Genomic DNA, 19,248 nt, shown 5'->3' with positions numbered 1-19,248 from the left:
GCCATTAATGCTGGGAAAACACGCCTACGACTTCTTCCAATAAAAACAGTGACTTTAAGCAACGGCTGCTGATGAAACGGCAACAGCCGGCAGTAAACAGTTAACTGCAGAACTGTGGTGAAGGGTAAAACTGCTGGTAATCCAAAGTACAGGCAGGGTCAGACACAGGCAGTCCATGACACTGCTAAATATCTTCAGTAAAACTAAGATTTAATTTATCATAATTCTGACTCTTGTCTTAATTAATCATTTCTGGTTCTGGGTCTTTGACTGTAAATCCCCTTGTAATGGCGTAGAGGATAATTTAATCATTTGACAAGATACAAAAAAGAAAGTGATGAGTTGCTTTGGGCATTTAATGAAACAATTATAATGCCACATACCATAAAACATAACATTAACTTTCTTAATCTGTCACGTCGGACCGACTACAGCAGATCAGCTGTTCTCCTGTAGCAGACGTTACAGATGTCGAGTAGCGGTTAAAGTCGCGCATGCGCAACAGAGCGCCAGACTGCCGTTGCCGTTCCACCAGAGGCTGTTGCTTAAAGTCCCTGATAATGTCTAGTGCGGTGCTGTGATATACGTAAACCTACCAACATCCAACCTTGCCATCATTTTTTAAATGACTTATCACATAACATCAGTTAATGGAAACGCCGTCATTTCACAATAGTTTTTTATCGATATGTAAAAAATATCGCAAAAGTTTTGCGCAAATCTGTAATGGAAACGTGGCTGCTGTCTGACTGCCCCCTCTCCCTCTGATGTGTGTGTGTGTGTAGTTTTGCGGCGCAGGCGGGCAGCTGGTGTGTGTGTGTGTCCACAGCGGGTCACTACTGGAACGCCTGTGTTCCTCTCCTGGACTCGAGAGCGGCCCGACGACAGCTCAGAGAACCACTGGAGCTCATCCTGAAGGCCATGATGAACACTTACAGCACACACACACCTGTAAACACACGCTCTCTCTCTCTCTCTCACACACACACACACACACACACACACACACACACACACACACACACACACACACACCTGTAAACACGCTCACACACACACACACACACACACACACACACACCTGTGAACACACGCACGCACACACATACACACACACACACCTGTAAACACGCTCTCTCACACACACACACACACACCTGTAAACACACGCTCACACACACACCTGTAAACACATGCTCACACACACACATACACCCACACACACCCCTGTAAACACGCTCTCTCACACACACACCTGTAAACACACGCTCACACACACACACCTGTAAACACATGCTCACACACACACATACACCCACACACACCCCTGTAAACACGCTCTCTCTCACACACACACCTGTAAACACACACTCACACACACACCTGTAAACACATGCTCACACACACACATACCTGTACACCCGCACACACCCCTGTAAACACGCTCTCTCTCACACACACACCTGTAAACACACGCTCACACACACACCTGTAAACACATGCTCACACACACACATACACCCACACACACCCCTGTAAACACGCTCTCACTCACACCCCCCTGTAAACACACTCTCAAACACACACACACACACACCTGTAAACACGCTCTCACAAACACATACACACAATCTTTCACACACCCTCACACACACGCTCACACACGCACACACACATTCACACACACACACACACACACACACACACACACACACACACACACAACTACACACATATAACTGCGAAACGTTCTGTTTATTATAACCGCTTTTGTTATATGTTTACAGTTGTGTGTGAGAGTATGTGTGTTTGTGTGTGTGTGTGTGTGTGTGTGTGAGTGTGTGTGTGTGTGTGTGTGTGTGTGTGTGTGTGTGTGAGTGAGTGAGTGTGAGTGTGTTATAAGTGTGTTTGTTATTTGTTTCAAGTTTCCAGATGTCAGTTGCTTTATATTTGTGTGTTCAGGACAAAAGCATTAGAGCGTCTGGACTCGAGAACGACGGACCAGAAACACCAGAAACCACAGGTGAGGATTATTATAACTATAGCTCCTCCCCCCTTCCCAGCTCCTCCTCCCTCCCCAGCTCCTCATCCCTCCCCAGCTCCTCCTCCCTCCCCAGCTCCTCATCAGAAACTACTGATGTGAGACTTGAGTTTAATTGAAAGGGTTTCTCCTCTCTCTCTCTCTCTCTCTCTCTCTCTCTCTCTCTCTCTCTCTCTCTCTCTCTCTCTCTCTCTCTGTCTCTCTGTCTGTCTCTCTCTCTCGTTCTCTCTCCCTCTCTCTCTCTCTCTCTCTCTCTCTCTCACTCTCTTTCTCTCTCTCTGTCTCTCTCTCTCTCTCGCTCTCTCTCTCTCAAATTCAAATTCAAATGAGCTTTATTGGCATGACTTGTACAGTATTGCCAAAGCATTGGCCATTACATAAATGGACATTACATACACAAATAATCAATAAATTCAACAAATTAATCAGTAAACAAGTGCATGAATACATTTATATAAACAAGAGAAGAAGAAGAGAGAAAAAAAAATAGAATTTTTTTTTTATATATATATATATATAAATAAAAATAAAAATCTCGCTCTCTCTCTCTCTCTCAGGTGATGATGAGCTGAAGGTGTGTGTGTCCATGATCAACGCTCTGCTCCTCATTCATGCTGACACTGGAGACTGGAAGAGAAGCCTAAAGCTGCTGGACGAGGCCGTCAGAGACATGCCACACACACACCGACTGTGAGTCCTTCCCTCCAACACACACACACACACACACACACACACACACACACACTGCTGCAGTATCTGCTCATCTGCCCTTTTAACTTGCTGTGCTTCACGGGTCACTGAATACATGCAGCCAGAGGAGATACAAATGATGCAGAACAGAGCCGTGATGATTTATGTGTGAGTGTGCGTGTGTGTGTGTGTGTGTGTGTGTGTGTGTGTGTGTGTGTGTGTGTGTGTGTGTGTATGTATGTGTAAACTACTACAGATAAACCATATAACAGTTATCAGTTCTCTATGTCAGTAAACGCCTCCATCTGCTGGTTCTCTGTAGAACAGTGTTGTTACTGTGATGTTTTTACATTCATGTTTTCAGCAGTCGCTGTCATGCAAGAAGGAACAGAACAAGCGAGAAACACGAGCAATACAAAGTTTCAAACATGATCTAGAATAGGAAAATGTGTTCACAAGGAAACAATGGTATTTACCTATAAAGAAACTCAATGTACTGTTTGCAGATGCACATTTAGACATAGTCCAGAACAACGATGAACTCACACAGTGGAAACAGTCTCAGTTTTCAAAAGACTTGAAATTAAAAAATGTTGCATTAGAGGCTCAGACTGTGAGGTTTTGGCGACACCTGCTGGTCTTACACACGCACTGCATGTTTTCATTTGTGGTCAATAATGAGTTAATCTCAAGAATTTATGTCTTTAGATCAATTTAAGATTATGAGAAACATAAAATCGGTCAAGTGTGTCCAAATATTTGCTTTCTAGTGTGATTATTCTCAGTTACAGTAAATGAATGATCAGACACTCAGTCTTTTGTGTGTGTGTGTGTGTGTGTGTGTGTGCACAGGGCTCTGTTAAAGCAGCGTGTTCTGGTCAAGGCCCGTCTGGGAGAGTCGGTTCTGCTGGACATGCAGCGGTTCAGAGACGAGGACGAGATCTTCTGCTCTCACATGTGGAGGCGAGCAGCTCAGTGTGCGAAACACACACACCAGCGCCTGGCCTACTATCAGAACGCCATCACAGCACTGAAGGTGAAGCCAGCACACACTGGACCACAACTCTTTCATCAGTCTGATCACAGTATTAGAGATCAAGCACAGGGACAGTGTGTGTGTGTGTGTGTGTGTGTGTGTGTGTATATCTCTGTGACCTGCAGGTCTTAAACGTTACTATGTTTTCATTAGTTGGGGAGTAATGTGTGAATCTCGTGAAGGAAAGGTCTGGATCACATTTTGCACCAAACCCAAAAATAGTAATGTGAGATTTTGCATATATATATATATATATTTTCATGTACAGTAATGAGGCAAAATATTTGGGGCAAAATGTGCATAAGTGTCACCATGCAAAATGGCTAATTATTAGTTTGTTTGTTTTTTAAGAATTTAGATCAAAAGAATTCAGCCAGGTGTTTCCATGCCAGTGTAATGAATTATCTGACACTTAAAAATCATCATAAAAATGACAAATTGCCATTTCTAGACATAATCATTATTAAATGATTACAAAAATACTACTGTGGTCTTACTTTGCAATTGTTTTTCACAAATGTCAATTCTTATTTTCCCAATATCTCATAGAGTGGAAAAAAGAGTAGAAAAGTGCTTTAAAACATTTTTGTGTTTTTGACAAATTTTTTTTTTTTTTTTTAAATGTTTATGTAGTATTTATCCATTTTTATTTGAGTTGTAGTTTACTAAGTTAAACTAAATGAAAATAATAAAAGTAATGAAAAGGTTTATTATGGTTTTAGTTTTAGTTAACTATAATAACACAGTTAACTATAATAACACTGGTAAAAGCTGTCTATATATATATATATATACTGTATATATTCAGATGTAATCAAAATTATTAATATAACTTTTTGGACCATTTTTTGTTTACTTTGTCACGTTTGACTACATGTTAGAAATATGTCTCTCAACAAACCTAGCCAGTTCATATATTTCATGTGTTCTAGCCTAAGCTCGCCTGGTGCAGCTAATGAAGCCCTTGATTAGTGAGGCGACACCTGATCTGCAGATGTGTGCTGCTGTGAGGGATGCTGTTCAGGGGGGTGAATCATTCTGAGACTGCAGAAGTCATTAAAAGTTGCATTTTCAGTAGGATTTGGGGAAACCACTTGAAACATTTGTTGTGTTGAGCTATTTCAATAACTTTTGTTTGATTTGTTCATTGCAAAACGCTGAAAGTCTGTACATTTTGCCAATAAACCTGATTTGCAATGGGTGTTGAATCATTTTGATTTCAACTGTATATAGTAGTATTCGGCAATATATATTTGGCAGACGCTTTTATCAGAGCTATTATTTATTTTATTTATTCAAAGCGACTTACATTGCCTTCAAGGTAAACATTTTTAAAAAATTAAATCAGTTCTTGGTTTCCCTGGGAATCAAACTTATCTTTTTTTTTTTTCTGTACAGTAATGAGAATTTTGTGGAAGATGAGCTTAATATTGTATTTATTTTTTATGTCACCCTGCAAAATATCTTAATGGTTATAACAGAAGGGTTCGTACCAGGTGCTTAGACTACTTTTTAAAATGTAAGTCCTGGAAAACCCTTGAAAACAGCCATATTTATGAAGAGCTACTTGAAAAGTGCTTGACTTATTTAAATACAATTTATATTAAATAAAAATAAAAATGTTATACAGTCTTTTCACAACATTAACACTGTCTGATAGTGTCAGTCTGATAAACCCCCATCAGAACTTTTCTCGATACGAAGTACGCCAACATTATAATATAAAAATATTATTTATTGAACAATATTAGCCATTCTAAACTTTGTATTTAATATATATTATTAAATGCATTGTAAGTTGTATATTGGATACCTTATAATCTGTCATTTGAGTTTTAAAAAATCCTTAAATCCTAAAGATATTGTTTGATAAGTGAGATCTCTGATTGTAGTGCTTGGAAGTCCTGGAATTTCTTTGTACAGTCTCTGTACGAACCCTGTTCATTTTCTCCATGAAATAATTATATTTTAAAATGTTTCCCTGTTGATTTTGGGGGTGAAATATGCGTGACTGTGTGTGTTTCCTCAGTCTCCTGGCGCTCAGTGGCAGAAGGTGGACGTTCTGCTGGAGCTCGGCGAGTGGCTTTACGTCACACACTTTCCTGCGACTGACGTGCGTCTTCAGATCGAATGGGCCGCAGACGTGCTGATGTTCCCAGACGGTCAGTCTTCATCACGTGTCATTATCTTCTGTTCTGTACAAATCGATCACATGACCAACATCGCCTTTTTCGCCTTTGTGGCCTTTGGCTTGCTTAGTTGGGGACATTTAATTTAATATTCAACAATATTGCTGATCTGCCTGCATTGACACCACTATATGAGAACTGAACTGAGCTGGACGATGACATCACTGTTTTCTCCAGAGTGGCTATATATATAAATGAACTAAATGAATAACTTTTTTACAACAAAAATGAACCATCTCTGAACTTGCTTAATCTGGACTGTGACGCTTTTTTCTTCTAGAAACAAACTTTGTTGCATTATTTTCCTATTATCTCTGTAAAGCTGCTTTGAAACACTCAGTATTGTAAAAAGCGCTGTATAAATAAAGCTTGACCCCTGTCCCGTCAGAGGAGAGCGTGGCGTCCGGCGTGCGTGTGTGTGAGGTGCGGGCGGTCGGGCGTCTGGAGCGCCTGATGCGAACACACACTCTGCTGGCTGTCGTCGAGGAGCGGTCGTCACACACACACCTGCAGCATCTGCTCACCGCGCTCAGCTTCACGCTCAACATCTGGAAGGTCAGCGCTTCACTTCATCACACACTCCTTGTCCACACTAATACGTTTGAGTTTGAAACGCATCTTTTTCTCTCCGCTTTGTCTTCCGTCGACACTGAGACGTGTTTTTATTAATGAAAACGAAGCTTTTTGAAAACGCTCCCTCAAGTGGATTCATTTGAAAGCGCTGGTTTCTCGGTGTAGTGTGGACTGGGAAACTGAGGTATTTAAAAGCGATGATGTACGTTTAGTCATGTGACGCATATTGAACCCATAGATATTGATGTGTATAGCGGTGTTGTCCTGTTATATTCACTTTCACACTGTTACTAAAATATGTAAGTTCACACACTCTTCATATCACAGTCCTGCACAGAGATGACAGAGTTCACTCTCATCTGCTGTCCTGCAGTGAAACACGAGAACAGTTTTAGCGTTTTAGACCAAACATATAATGAGTGAGAGCGTGACCTGGACGAGCAGGGAATGAGGAGATATTTGGCTCTCCGTCCACACTAGAGTTTCAGTGTGGGTGAGAAACTTTTGAAAAACACCTGAGAACGCTAAATTCACTTTTACTGCACATGCATAAACCCTCACTAAAGCTCACTGAGAAATACAGACAAAAAATAAATGGTGAAGTTATCGCGCAATTCTTCTGACATGTAATTTTATTTAGCAGAATAATTCCCTGATCGTCCAGGTCACACTCTCACTCATTATATGTTTGGTCTAAAACGCTAAAACTGTTCTCGTGTTTCACTGCAGGACAGCAGATGAGAGTGAACTCTGTCATCTGTGCAGGACTGTGATATGAAGAGTGTGTGAACTTACATATTTTAGCAACTCACACCAACTTCATATCAACACAAGCAAAACTGTGGAAATGTTGGTAGACCCCAAATCAGTGGGAGATCAGAGCCCTGTGGCCATCCATGGTCATGACATCAAGCAGGTGACATCCTTTAAATACCTAGGAGTGTTTACTGATAATGACCTGAGTTGGCGCACACATGTTACAAATGTCTGTGCCAGACTCCATCAGACTTAGAGTGTTTGGGGTCTGTAAAAATATTATGTTCATCTTTTATAGAGCAACAATAGAGTCCATTCTTCGGTATGGTATCACCAGCTGGTTTGTTAAATCAAAAACTCAGATTTTTTAATCTGGTCAAGACGGCAGGTAAAATGATGGGTACACCAGCAGCACCCCTCAACCCGCAGGAGCTTTTTGACCAGACAACAATCAGGCAGGCTAAGATCATTATATCTGATAACTCTCATGTGTTGTTTTCAGAGTTTGAGCTTTTGAACTCAGGAATGAGGTACAGTGTCTTTAAACTGTTTTAACCCTGTGTCTGTGTTCTGTCTCTGTTGTAATCTTTTTGTAGCAATCTCTTTATATCCAAAATGAATTTCTCCTTGGGGAGACAAATAAAGATACTTTGACTTTTGACAACAGTGTGAAAGTGAATATAACAGGCACAATACCGCTATAAACATCACTATCGATTGGTTCAATATGCGTCACATGACTAAACTTACATCATTGTTTTTAAATACCTCCGTTTTCCCAGTTCACACTACACCAAGAAAACAGCGCTTTCAAATGTATCCAGTTTGGAGAGTGTTTTCATTAATTAAAACGCCGTCTCAGTGTGAAGGTAAGGCCAAACAGAGAGAAAAAGATGCGTTTCCAAACGAAAAGGCCTCAGAGCGGGACGATAGGATTGTGTCCTCAAGTGTGTGTCCTTGTTGAATGCAGGTGTCCATGAAAACCGCACAGGAAGTGATGAATCAGTCAGCTGTGAGACCAAACGACAAGAAGTCTAAACTGGTGAGAGTAATAAGAACTAGATATCCAAAAAGCGTTTTGCTAACGTTCCACGCAAGTTATGAAAAAAATATTTCTTTATTTCTTTTAAAGATCAGGGAGATCGAGGTTTTGATCACTTAAATGATTCATTGTACATGCCTATTATAAGAAGAATAAAAGTATGCTGTTTCTCTATTATATACGTTTATTTTTCTCCAGCCGTCTCCTGTTGAGGACAAACCCCGAGGCAAAGCTGTAGAAGTGCCTCTTCCCATCAGCCCTGAGGAATGGGCTCAGTTTGAGTGTCCCGAGGAGCTTCGACAGGCCTTTGGTTCTGACGACGGCCCTTACAGCATCAACGGCTCGGCCCTCAGCGCGCAGGTCAGCGCATCTTCACTATCTCACATCACATGACGGATAATAAACTGATAATCCACCAGAGGGCGACGCCGTCTCACATCTCACACACAAGGACCCTATCAGACAGTCGGAGCAATGCAGCGGCAGGCGCGACGCGAGTGTGTTTTGCTAGTTTCAGCCCGACGCAATTATCATTTTCACGTCCTGCACCACGTTTTTTAAATAGCAAATGCATTTTCATCCATTCTGTGGCTCATGGGCTGCTGGTCTGAGAACGAGTGTGTGTTCAGGCGTATTGTTGGACCGTTGCTATTCTGAGGAACTGTGCAGTATTTTTTTTTTTACTTAAAGAGCGCATTAGTAATATGAGCCTATAGGCGGGTCCACAACACACGCACACTCAGCTTATTACACACACACACTCTGCTTATTACACACACACTTATTACACACACACTCTGCTTATTACACACACAGGGATGCACAGCAGTAGAAAAACATGCCAAACGTAACCTCACACACACACACACACATTGCTTTAACCTCGCGCACGAGCAGATCCGTTTCCTCTCTTGAGACTCGTTCAGTCTTTCCACTATCTAATTCCGTCATGTAAATAGCGAATCCTCCATGGCACGAGCGCAACTGGCATTTAAAGGGAATGGGAGATGAGACTCTGATTGGTTTAACGCACGTAACGACCAACACACACCCATAACTCATTAAGAGAATAGAGACCCTTTTAGACCAGCGCCGGGAGAGCCGACCATTTTTCCCGTCGTTAAACTAGCAAAAGTGGATTCAGACACGACCTAAGTGAAGGATCGTTAAAATAGGGCCCTATGTGACACATAATCAAAGCTGCGATAGAGCGGGAACGTTTCTGATCGATCACACACGTATGAGGAGGAAGTGGAAGTATTGATCTTTAGAGTGATAACTGGGACTTAAAGCATCTTCCTCATTGATCTGGATGAGAATTATCTCACTGAACAAAAAACATCACAAGAGAATCTATTAGAAAACTGTCATGGGTTTACATGCAAAGTTATAAACACCATCCATCGGGTCGTCTTCATTGGCCAGCCCTGCTGTTTGAAAAGATCCGTAAGATTCATTGCATTGTGATGTTATTTTGTTATTTTTTAAAAAGAAATTTCCTCTGCTCCCCAAGGCTGTCATGAAGGTAAGAGGACCAGAATGCGGAGCTTGCCATAGAGAGCTTGCCATAGAGCTTGTCAGAGAGTTCAATAAACAACAGAAAAAGTTCTCAAAGGGAAACTTAGAGCTACTTGTAGTAGTATAAAGTCCAAATAAGGTCTCGGCTTGTAGATAACAAAAACAGCAGTCAGCTCGGGTGAAACGATATGCTCAGAAGAAAGCTCTGTGTGACAGGGAAAAGAGCAGGCTGGCGTTTCCCAAGGGAGAGTGGAGGCAAGCGGCGATTCTCCGGCTCAGTTGAGTTTTCTTCATATAAATCAGCTCCCGACACGACAGGACTAAGACATGACAGAGACACGAGGATTAGTAGGCGTTTGGTACATATGAGAGAATGCAATACTCAGGCAAAGACAGGTAGAGAGAGGGGAAAAGAAGTAGGAACGCTAATCAGAGGAAAAGAGATTCAGGTGAAGAGGGGAGTGAGCGATGGCTAATAGTAAAAGAGAGACAGCTGAGAGGGAATAAGGATTAAGTGAGAAGGTGTGTGCGTAAATGAGGAAATAGCGGTAATGTGTGTGTGTGAGTAAGAAACAGGATCATGACAAAGGCTTCATTTATTTGATCAAAAAATACATTAAAAATAGTGAAATATTATTACAATTTAAATGAGCTGTTTTCTATGTGTAATTTATTCCTGTGATCAAAGCTGAATGTTCAGCATCATTACTCCAGTCTTCTCACTGCAAAAAATGCTTTTCTTACTTAGTATTTTTGTCTTGTTTCCAGTCCAAATATATAAAGACTCTTAAATCAAGAAGCATTTACTAGATGAGTAAAATGCCATAAGATATTATGTCTTGTTTTCTGAAAAAAAAAAAAAAAAAAGTGTTAGGTTTTGCTTAAAACAAGCAGATAATTTTGCTGACACAAAAACTCACTTAATTTTGATTAACCCCGGAATTTTTTTTTTAATAAACATAATATCTTATGGCATTTTACTCATTGAGTAAATTATGCTTCTTGATTTAAGAGTCTTTATATATTTGGACTGGAAACAAGACAAAAACACTAAGTAAGAAAAGCATTTTTGCAGTGCAGTGTCACATGATCCTTCAGAAATCACTCTAAGATGCTGATTTGCTGCTCAAGAAATATTTATGATTATTATCAATGTTGAAAACAGTTCATATGTGAACTAGAATTGCATGAGTACATCATGGTAGTGTTTAATCGTGTCGTTTCAGAGCCGAACTCTGTTTTATTTGGATCTGTTGGTGAGAGAGCTGGAATCAGTCTCGTTGACCCCGTTGACCTTTGCCCCTCTCCACTTGGCAGAGGTCATCGCTCATGACCTGATGAAGAGCAGGAGTCAGTCTGACCTCTACCGACTCAGGTATCGCCCTGAACACAGTCACATGACATTAGATTCACAGCAGGATATGACATCACTTCATCTCATCTCTCAGGATCATCAGGAACTGTCGGGATCTGGGATTCGAGTCTCCGTACGGCGAGCAGCTCCTCAGCTTCACACGCGTTCCTGAGGACGAACAGATGTGGTGGGATTCTTCAGTCTCTAATCCGGTTTGGTCATTATCAGCTGCTTCGTGGTGTTTAACGCAACTTTACTTGATTTCAGGAGCCAGAGGGCCGTCGTGACCCAGAGAGACGTCGTGTCGGACCAGGTCAGTTTCTTCTGATGTGACTCTTTATTGAGATGGAACAAATTATGGCAGCATATTACAGCAATATTATAAATTAAAGTAGTTAGATCTCTTTTAAATAATATTAATAATAAAAATACTAATAATAAAAGAAAAACAACAAAACACACACACACACAAAAAGCACAGTTCAATTCAGTTAGCTATACATTAAGAATTGAGTTGGAAATAGTCATGCATACATGCACTGCACTGCAAAAATGCTTTTCTTACGCTTTCATAAGATTTTATGTCTTGTTTTCTGGGGGAATTACTCTAAATGAAGTGAGTTGTTGCTTAAAAATAGCTAAATGATCTGCCAATGAGGTGAGAAAAATAATCTGAATTCAAACAGAAACTAGATTATTTTTCTCACCCCATTAGCAGATAATTTAGCTATTTTTAAGCAACAACTCACTTCATTTAGAGTAATTCCCCCAGAAAACAAGACATAAAATCTTATGGAATTTTACTACTTTAGTAAATGCATCTTGATTTAAGAATATTTAGATATTTGGACTGGAAACAAGACAAAAATACTAAGTAAGAAAAGCATTTTTTTGCAGTGTAAATGTAATGGTTTAGTAGCAAGATGATGTAAATGTGAAAAGCATTTGGGAATCAAGCTATTTTGTGATGTTTTCTGATGTGTTTAATGTCCCACTAACACACTGAACCCTGTCAGACGCTGTTCGCTGAAGAGGATCCGAGAACCAGGACAGTGACCGGATGCTGGCTGGCGAAGGCCGATGTGTGTATCAGTATGAACCTGTTTGAGCCGGCTAAAGTCCTGCTGAATCACACACACCTGACAGCCGAGGTGAGCGTGAGCAAACACACACGATGCATGAAGGAAAACGCTTGAAATTTAGCAATGACTGAAAATGCTGAATGATTGTTGTATGAGAAGTCTCATGTTTTGTTAGTAAACTACAGAAATGGCTGTTAGGAAATAAAGTAAGACATTTAATTATTAAAACATCTGCCAATAATCAGTGTGAGCTCAGATTTAAACAGATTTTTGGATGGGAAAAAATAAGACCTTTTGTGTAATGATAGGCAAGTTATTCCTGGAGAAATCATAGTTTTGTATTTCTAATTAATGAACTCATAACACTCTGATAAATAACACATATTGCACTAGATTTAATGTAAAATCATTATTTAAATGAACTCAAAAGTCACCAAAGCTGCATTTATTTGATCAAAAATACAGTAAAAGCAGTGAAATATTATTGTAATGTAAATCAGCTGTTCTCTATGTGAATATATAGTAAAGTGTAATTTATTCCTGTGATCAAAGCTGAATTTTCATCACATGATCCTTCAGAAATCATTCTAATATGATGATTTGAAGAAACATCTAGGATTATTATCAGTGTTCATATTTTTGTGGAAACTGTGATAGTTTATTTTTCTAGGATTCTTTGATGAATAGAAAGTTCAAAAGAACAGCATTTATTTAAAACAGAATCTTTTGTAACATTATAAATGTCTTTACTGTCACTTTTGATCAATTTAATGCGTCCTTGTCATCATACTGACTGCACATGTTTGAATGGGTGTGTTTAGGCAAGGCAAGGCAAGGCAAGGCAAGGCAAGTTTATTTATATAGCACATTTCATACACAATGGCAATTCAAAGTGCTTTACATAGAAGAAATTAAAATAATAAAAAGAAATAAGAATAGTTAAAACAGTTTAGAAGAATACAAAATCAAATACAGTACAAACAGTCGGACGAACATTGGCACAGTGCTCATTCAGTAAATGCATAGCTAAACAGATGTGTTTTGAGTCTGGATTTGAATGTGACTACAGTAGGAGCACATCTGATCTCCTCTGGAAGCTGGTTCCAGCTGCGGCTGGCATAATAGCTAAAAGCGGACTCGCCATGCTTAGAGTGAACCCTTGGTATTTCTAGCTGATATGATCCTAATGATCTGAGTGATCTGTTGGGTTTATATTCAGTGAGCATATCTGCAATGTATTGAGGTCCTAGGCCATTGAATGATTTATATACCAGTAATAATACTTTAAAATCAATCCTAAATTTAACTGGGAGCCAGTGTAAAGACCTGAGGACTGGTGTGATATGTTCATATTTTCTGGTTCTGCTCAGAATCCTGGCGGCAGCGTTCTGTATGAGCTGCAACTGTCTTATGGTCTTTTTGGGAAGGCCAGTGAGGAGTCCATTACAGTAATCCACCCTGCTGGTGATGAAAGCATGAACAAGTTTCTCTAAGTCTTGTCTGGAAACAAAGCATCTTATTCTTGCTATATTTTTCAGATGATAGTATGCTGATTTAGTTATTGCTTTGACATGACTACTGAAACTAAGGTCTGACTCTAGTGTCACACCAAGATTCCTGACTTGATGTTTAGTTGTTTGACCCCTAGAGTGAAGGTATGCGTTCACCTTGAGAACTTCATCTTTGTTTCCAAACGCAATGACTTCAGTTTTGTCTTTGTTTAACTGAAGAAAGTTTTGACACATCCAACTGTTGACTTCATCAATGCATTGGCACAGGGAGTCAATGGGGCTGTAATCGTTGGGCGATAGGGCTAAGTAGAGCTGTGTGTCGTCTGCATAGCTGTGGTAAGAGATTTGGTTCTTTCTCATTATTTGGCTCATTGGGAGCATATACAGGTTGAACAGGAGTGGTGCAAGAATTGAGCCTTGAGGGACTCCGCATGTCATGGATGTCCACTCAGACTTATGGTCTCCTATACTCACATAATAACCTCTCCCATCTAAGTATGACCTGAACCATTTTAGGACTATCCCAGAAAGCCCCACCCAGTTTTCCAGCCTGTCAAGAAGTATGTTGTGATCGACAGTGTCAAATGCAGCACTGAGGTCGAGTAGTACCAGCACTGATAATTTGCCTGAGTCAGTATTTAAGCGAATATCGTTTATTATCTTTATGAGCGCTGTCTCTGTGCTGTGGTGCGGTCGGAAACCAGATTGAAAATTGTCAAAGGATCCATTCAAGCATAAGAATTTGTTCAGCTGATTGAAGACAACTTTTTCAATGACCTTGCCTATGAAGGGAAGATTTGAGATCGGTCTATAGTTGCTTAATATGGTCTTATCCAGATTGCTCTTTTTCAGGAGGGGCTTGACAACTGCAGTTTTTAGGGAGTTTGGAAAACTCCCAGAGAGAAGTGAAGCATTTACCACTTCTAGAAGATCTGCTTCTAAACTGTTTAACACACTTTTGAAAAACGATGTGGGAAGTGTGTCAAGAGCGCAGGTTGATGTTTTAAGGTGCTGTACGGTTTCTTCCAAAATTTTGCCATCAATTTCTTTGAAATCAGACATAGTAACTACTTTCTCAGGTGGTCTGATCTGTCTGACCCCAGCGCAAGTCAAGGATGTGCTGATCACCTTTCTGATATTGTTGATTTTCTCAGAGAAGAAAGAAGCAAACTCACTGCACTTGCTGTCTGAGAGCATTTCACTGGGAATCTGGCTTGGGGGGTTTGTCAGTCTCTCTACAGTAGCAAAAAGAGTGCGTGTGTTGTTTAAATTGCTGTTTATAATATTTGAGAAGAAAGTCTGTCTAGCTTTGCCTAGTTCCATATTGAAAGCATGAAGGCTGTCTTTGTAGATGTTATAATGGACTACAAGTTTTGTCTTCCGCCACATGCGCTCTACTTTTCTGCATTGTCTTTTCATATTTTGCACTGCTGTTGAGTTTCTCCAAGGTGCTTTTTGTCTGCCACTCTTCTTCCTGACTTTCACAGGAGCAATATCATCAATTACACCTTTAACTTTTGAGTTAAAAGAATCAAGGAGAAAATCAACAGAGTCTGCAGATATGCTTGGTGTTAAGGATATAGCCTTCATAAATAGGACACTAGTGTTCTCATTTAAGCATCTCTTCTTGACAGACACAGATCTCGCTTCAGTGGCAGGAGAGATCAATATATCAAAGAAAATACAGAAATGATCAGACAGTGCTACATCCTTAATAACAATCGATGAAATGTTTAGACCCTTACTGATAAGTAAATCTAAAGTGTGTCCACGATTGTGTGTGGGTCCATGTACATGCTGAGTCAGATCAAAAGTTTTTAAAACAGTTTTGATTTCTTTTGCCATATTGTTTTCTCCATTATCTATATGGATGTTAAAATCTCCAGCAATGGCAAAACAGTCAAACTCTGAGGTAATTGTTGATAACAGTTCTGTAAAGTCCTCAGCAAAGGCTGGAGAGTATTTTGGAGGCCTGTAAATAATGAAAAGTAAAATGCGTGGAGCACCTTTTAACACAATACCCAGATATTCGAAAGACAAGTAATTCCCAAATGATATTTGCTTACATTGATAGATATCTTTAAAAAGAGCAGCTAGACCCCCACCTCTCTTAACAGCTCTGCAGACACTCATAAAAGTAAAGTTAGGAGGGGCTGCTTCATTGAGGATTGTTGCACTGTAGCTGTCTTCTAGCCAGGTTTCATTTAGAAGCATAAAATCCAGGTTGTTTGTGGTTATTAAGTCGTTGACTAGAAGTGATTTATTTTTAAGTGAGCGAATGTTTAAAAGAGCTAACTTAACAGACTTACTTTTCCCCACAGCAATATTAGTTTGACGTGTAATAGGCACCAGATTAGTTGGGTTTGCTGTACGGCTATTGAAGGCCTTAGACTTTCTATCATGTAATAGAACAGCAATAGAGAAAGATACAGGCACACTGGGTTCCCGCTTGTTTTGTAAACATTTGAGAAAGTTACTGTTATCAGAGCGGGCACCCGACACATATCACTGAGAGCTGGTATCAGTTGTTTTTGGTTCACCTCGAGCAGAAGGAGGAGGGTGTGGGCCCTGGCGTTGTGGCAGAGGCCGAAGAGCTCTCACAGGAGGAGGGGGAGGGCGAGCTGGGCCCGCAGGCTTTGGTGGTAGTGGTGCCTGTCTTTTTTTAGTTGGTATCTGGGGGCTTGCAGCAAAAGAGTGGGATAGTCTGGTTCCAGCATGCACCAGTTCTTCCATTTTCTGTGAGAAGCAGAGTAGTGGCGTTGCAGGAGAGAGGGAGAAAGTGTCTGGTGAAAGGGGCTGTTGCTCTGGTGTTATAGGAGGCTGTAATATGCTGTCCTGGCTTCCCTGGCTGTTTTCCAGGAAGTCATCCTTGGGTGCTGAATCTTCAGGCAGTTCTGATATGGCTGTCTGTGGTGAGCTCTGTGGGCAGGGCTCAGCTGAGATTGTGTCCGTGAGCAGAGGTTGTTGTGGCGGAGTGGTGTTATCATGTCCATTTTGCTGCTGAAGTGAAGTCCCGTGGTCATTCATACTGTGTCCAGGTGTGTGTGTGCCATTCAGATTGAGTGGATTGGCACAAACCGCAGAAGGATGATTTAGGGAGAAGTAGATATTGTCCTTTAACACTCTTGAACCAAGTTTGTTTGGGTGATGGCCGTCCCGATGAAACAGTTGTCGTTGACTCCAGAAAAGATTGAAATTGTCAATGAAGTTCACTGCTTTTATATTGCAGGTTTTTTGCAGCCATGTATTTAGTCCAAGCAACCGTGAAAACCTGTTTGTTCCTCTTGCTGGGAGAGGTCCACTGATGAATGTTTGAACTTTCAGTCTTTTAAGTGTTTCAAAAAGTTCATTGAAATCCTTCTTAAGGAGTTCTGACTGCTCTTTATGAATATCATTCTTCCCCACATGTATGATGAGTCGATTTGCAGTCTTATGTTTCATCAGAATGTTCTGAAGTTCCCTGTTTATATCAGAAGTTGTTGCTTGTGGAAGGCAGCACGTAGTTGTATCCCTGCTGCTAATGTTTCTGATTATGGAGTCCCCCAATATCAGAGTCCTGGGCTCGGCTGCGCTCTGAGCTGAGTGCCGCTGTCTGCTCGACCTTGAGCGCCAGTTAGCATCAGTGTTAGCTACTGGCCCATTCAGTCTGTGTTCGATCACATTCATCACATTTGTGGATTCCTCATTTACATTCATTAGTACTTCAAATCTGTTCTCAAGATGTATAGGCGGTGGTAGGAGGCCAGTGTTTGCAATCCTTGTCAGAGCTGTGTCTGGGGTAGAGGATGCTACTGCGGTAATATGTGATGCTCGTGACAATCTGATGTCTCGAGTGCCTTTGGGTCTCGCTCCCTGTTTGTGCCATCGATTAGTAAGTCGATCGGCTTGTTTCTCTACCTGTCGAGGAGTACTAGTTTCATGGGACTCACCGGTATGCTGTGGGTGTCCATGACGAAGCTCTGTTGTGTGCTCCGTCTGGTTTGGTGGTCCCGTAAATAACTTTGTTTCTAGAACTGCAATCCTTTGTAAAAGTCTGTGGCAGTTAGTGCAGCAAGTAGATTCCAGAAGAGGCATTTTCTCTTATCCTTGTAGGCAGTTGTGTTTTCCTTTCCCGGTATGTAAGCTGGTCGGGTAAAAGAATTCTCAGTTTTTGTAGTAATCCAAACTTTGTCGTATGAGCACTGTGCTGATTTGCTGAAGTTAAAATTAGGTGATAAAAGGAAATAAAATAAAGGAAATCAAATATAGAAAAAATAGGAGATAAAATGTAAAAGCGATAGAGCAAAGCGCGGAGCAGTAAGCAAGAGCGTCCGAACAGTAGCTGAGCAGGAAGTTTAAAGTCATTAAATGCATTTTAGCATAGAAAGTATTTTTAAAGTGTCATTTTCCTGGTTCCTACAATCAGTCAATCACCAATATAATTTATCTTACGAGAAAAGAAAATGAATGCCTCTCAAATGTATTTTGTTGTAAAGATATTAATTGTAGATATTTGTCCTGCAGTGTATAATTCACAGTGTAATTTCAGTCAATCATCTGCTACCTTAACAAGTCCCAGACATGTGCTGCTTCACACACTGCAAAAGTGCTTTTCTTACTCAGTGTTTCTGTCTGGTTTCCAGTCCAAATATCTAAAAATTCTTAAATCAAGATGCATTTACTAGATGAGGAAAATACCATAAGATATTATGTCTTGTTTTCTGGGGAAACAGAAGTGATTTTTTGCTTAAAACAAGCAAAATTATCTGCCAATGGGGTCAGAGAAATAATATTAATTCAAACAGAAACAGGATTATTTTTCTCACCCCATTGGAAGATAATTTAGCTTGTTTTAAGCAAAAAATCACTAAATTTGTATTGATATATTTGGACTGGAAACAAGACAGAAACACTAAGTAAGAAAAGTATATATTACAGTGTGTTCTGTAAAGCTCTTCTGTAAAGATCTTAAAGAGGTCTTTGTGGAACTTGGAGGAACTTTAAATGATGCACACCTCATTATTTCTACATGTGTGCTTCAGAAACTTGGTGATCAGACGTCATTGGCCGAGAGTTTACACCTGCTGGCTGTTCTGGCCAATCAGGAGCAGAGATACAGCGAGGCCGTGGTCCTGTGTGAGCGAGCGCAGGAGATCGGAGGAGACGAGGAGTTCTTCTACCGGCTCGTTCAGACGCTGATGAACGCTGTGGTGGGACGAGCAGGACAGGACACGCATCATCAGGTGCACAATGATTGACAGCCAATCAGCCAATTAAATTGAACAGCCAATGATCATGTGTGAAAACACATACATAAACTGATCACTTACAAATCAAAACTCAGTGTTTGGAGAAAGAAATAAATAATTTTTAACCCCTTGAATTTTTGTTTATAGTGTATGTATATATTTACATATATGTATGCACTATGCACATATATATATTTATGAATTATACATATACATATATACACAGTC

General features: G+C 40.3%; 1 protein-coding gene across 1 annotated transcript in view; it reads left to right on the top strand.

Moving 5' to 3' along the window:
- The window catches only part of cfap46 (cilia and flagella associated protein 46), a 92,372-nt gene that overhangs the window by 41,784 nt on the left and 31,340 nt on the right, over positions 1–19,248 (top strand). The window contains exons 27-39 of the mRNA XM_084392168.1: positions 786–951; positions 1,963–2,023; positions 2,599–2,731; positions 3,584–3,767; positions 5,797–5,929; positions 6,345–6,511; positions 8,256–8,327; positions 8,526–8,687; positions 11,072–11,220; positions 11,294–11,386; positions 11,428–11,512; positions 12,216–12,350; positions 18,814–19,014. Coding sequence (XP_084248294.1) covers positions 786–951; positions 1,963–2,023; positions 2,599–2,731; positions 3,584–3,767; positions 5,797–5,929; positions 6,345–6,511; positions 8,256–8,327; positions 8,526–8,687; positions 11,072–11,220; positions 11,294–11,386; positions 11,428–11,512; positions 12,216–12,350; positions 18,814–19,014 — 1,741 coding nt within the window. The remainder of the gene's footprint in view (positions 1–785; positions 952–1,962; positions 2,024–2,598; positions 2,732–3,583; positions 3,768–5,796; positions 5,930–6,344; positions 6,512–8,255; positions 8,328–8,525; positions 8,688–11,071; positions 11,221–11,293; positions 11,387–11,427; positions 11,513–12,215; positions 12,351–18,813; positions 19,015–19,248) is intronic.

This window comes from Rutilus rutilus (assembly GCF_951802725.1).
Source record: "Rutilus rutilus genome assembly, chromosome: 20".
Lineage (NCBI taxonomy): Eukaryota > Metazoa > Chordata > Actinopteri > Cypriniformes > Leuciscidae > Rutilus > Rutilus rutilus.
The sequence above is the reverse complement of the archived record's forward strand: the minus strand, read 5'-3'. Positions and strand labels throughout refer to the sequence as shown.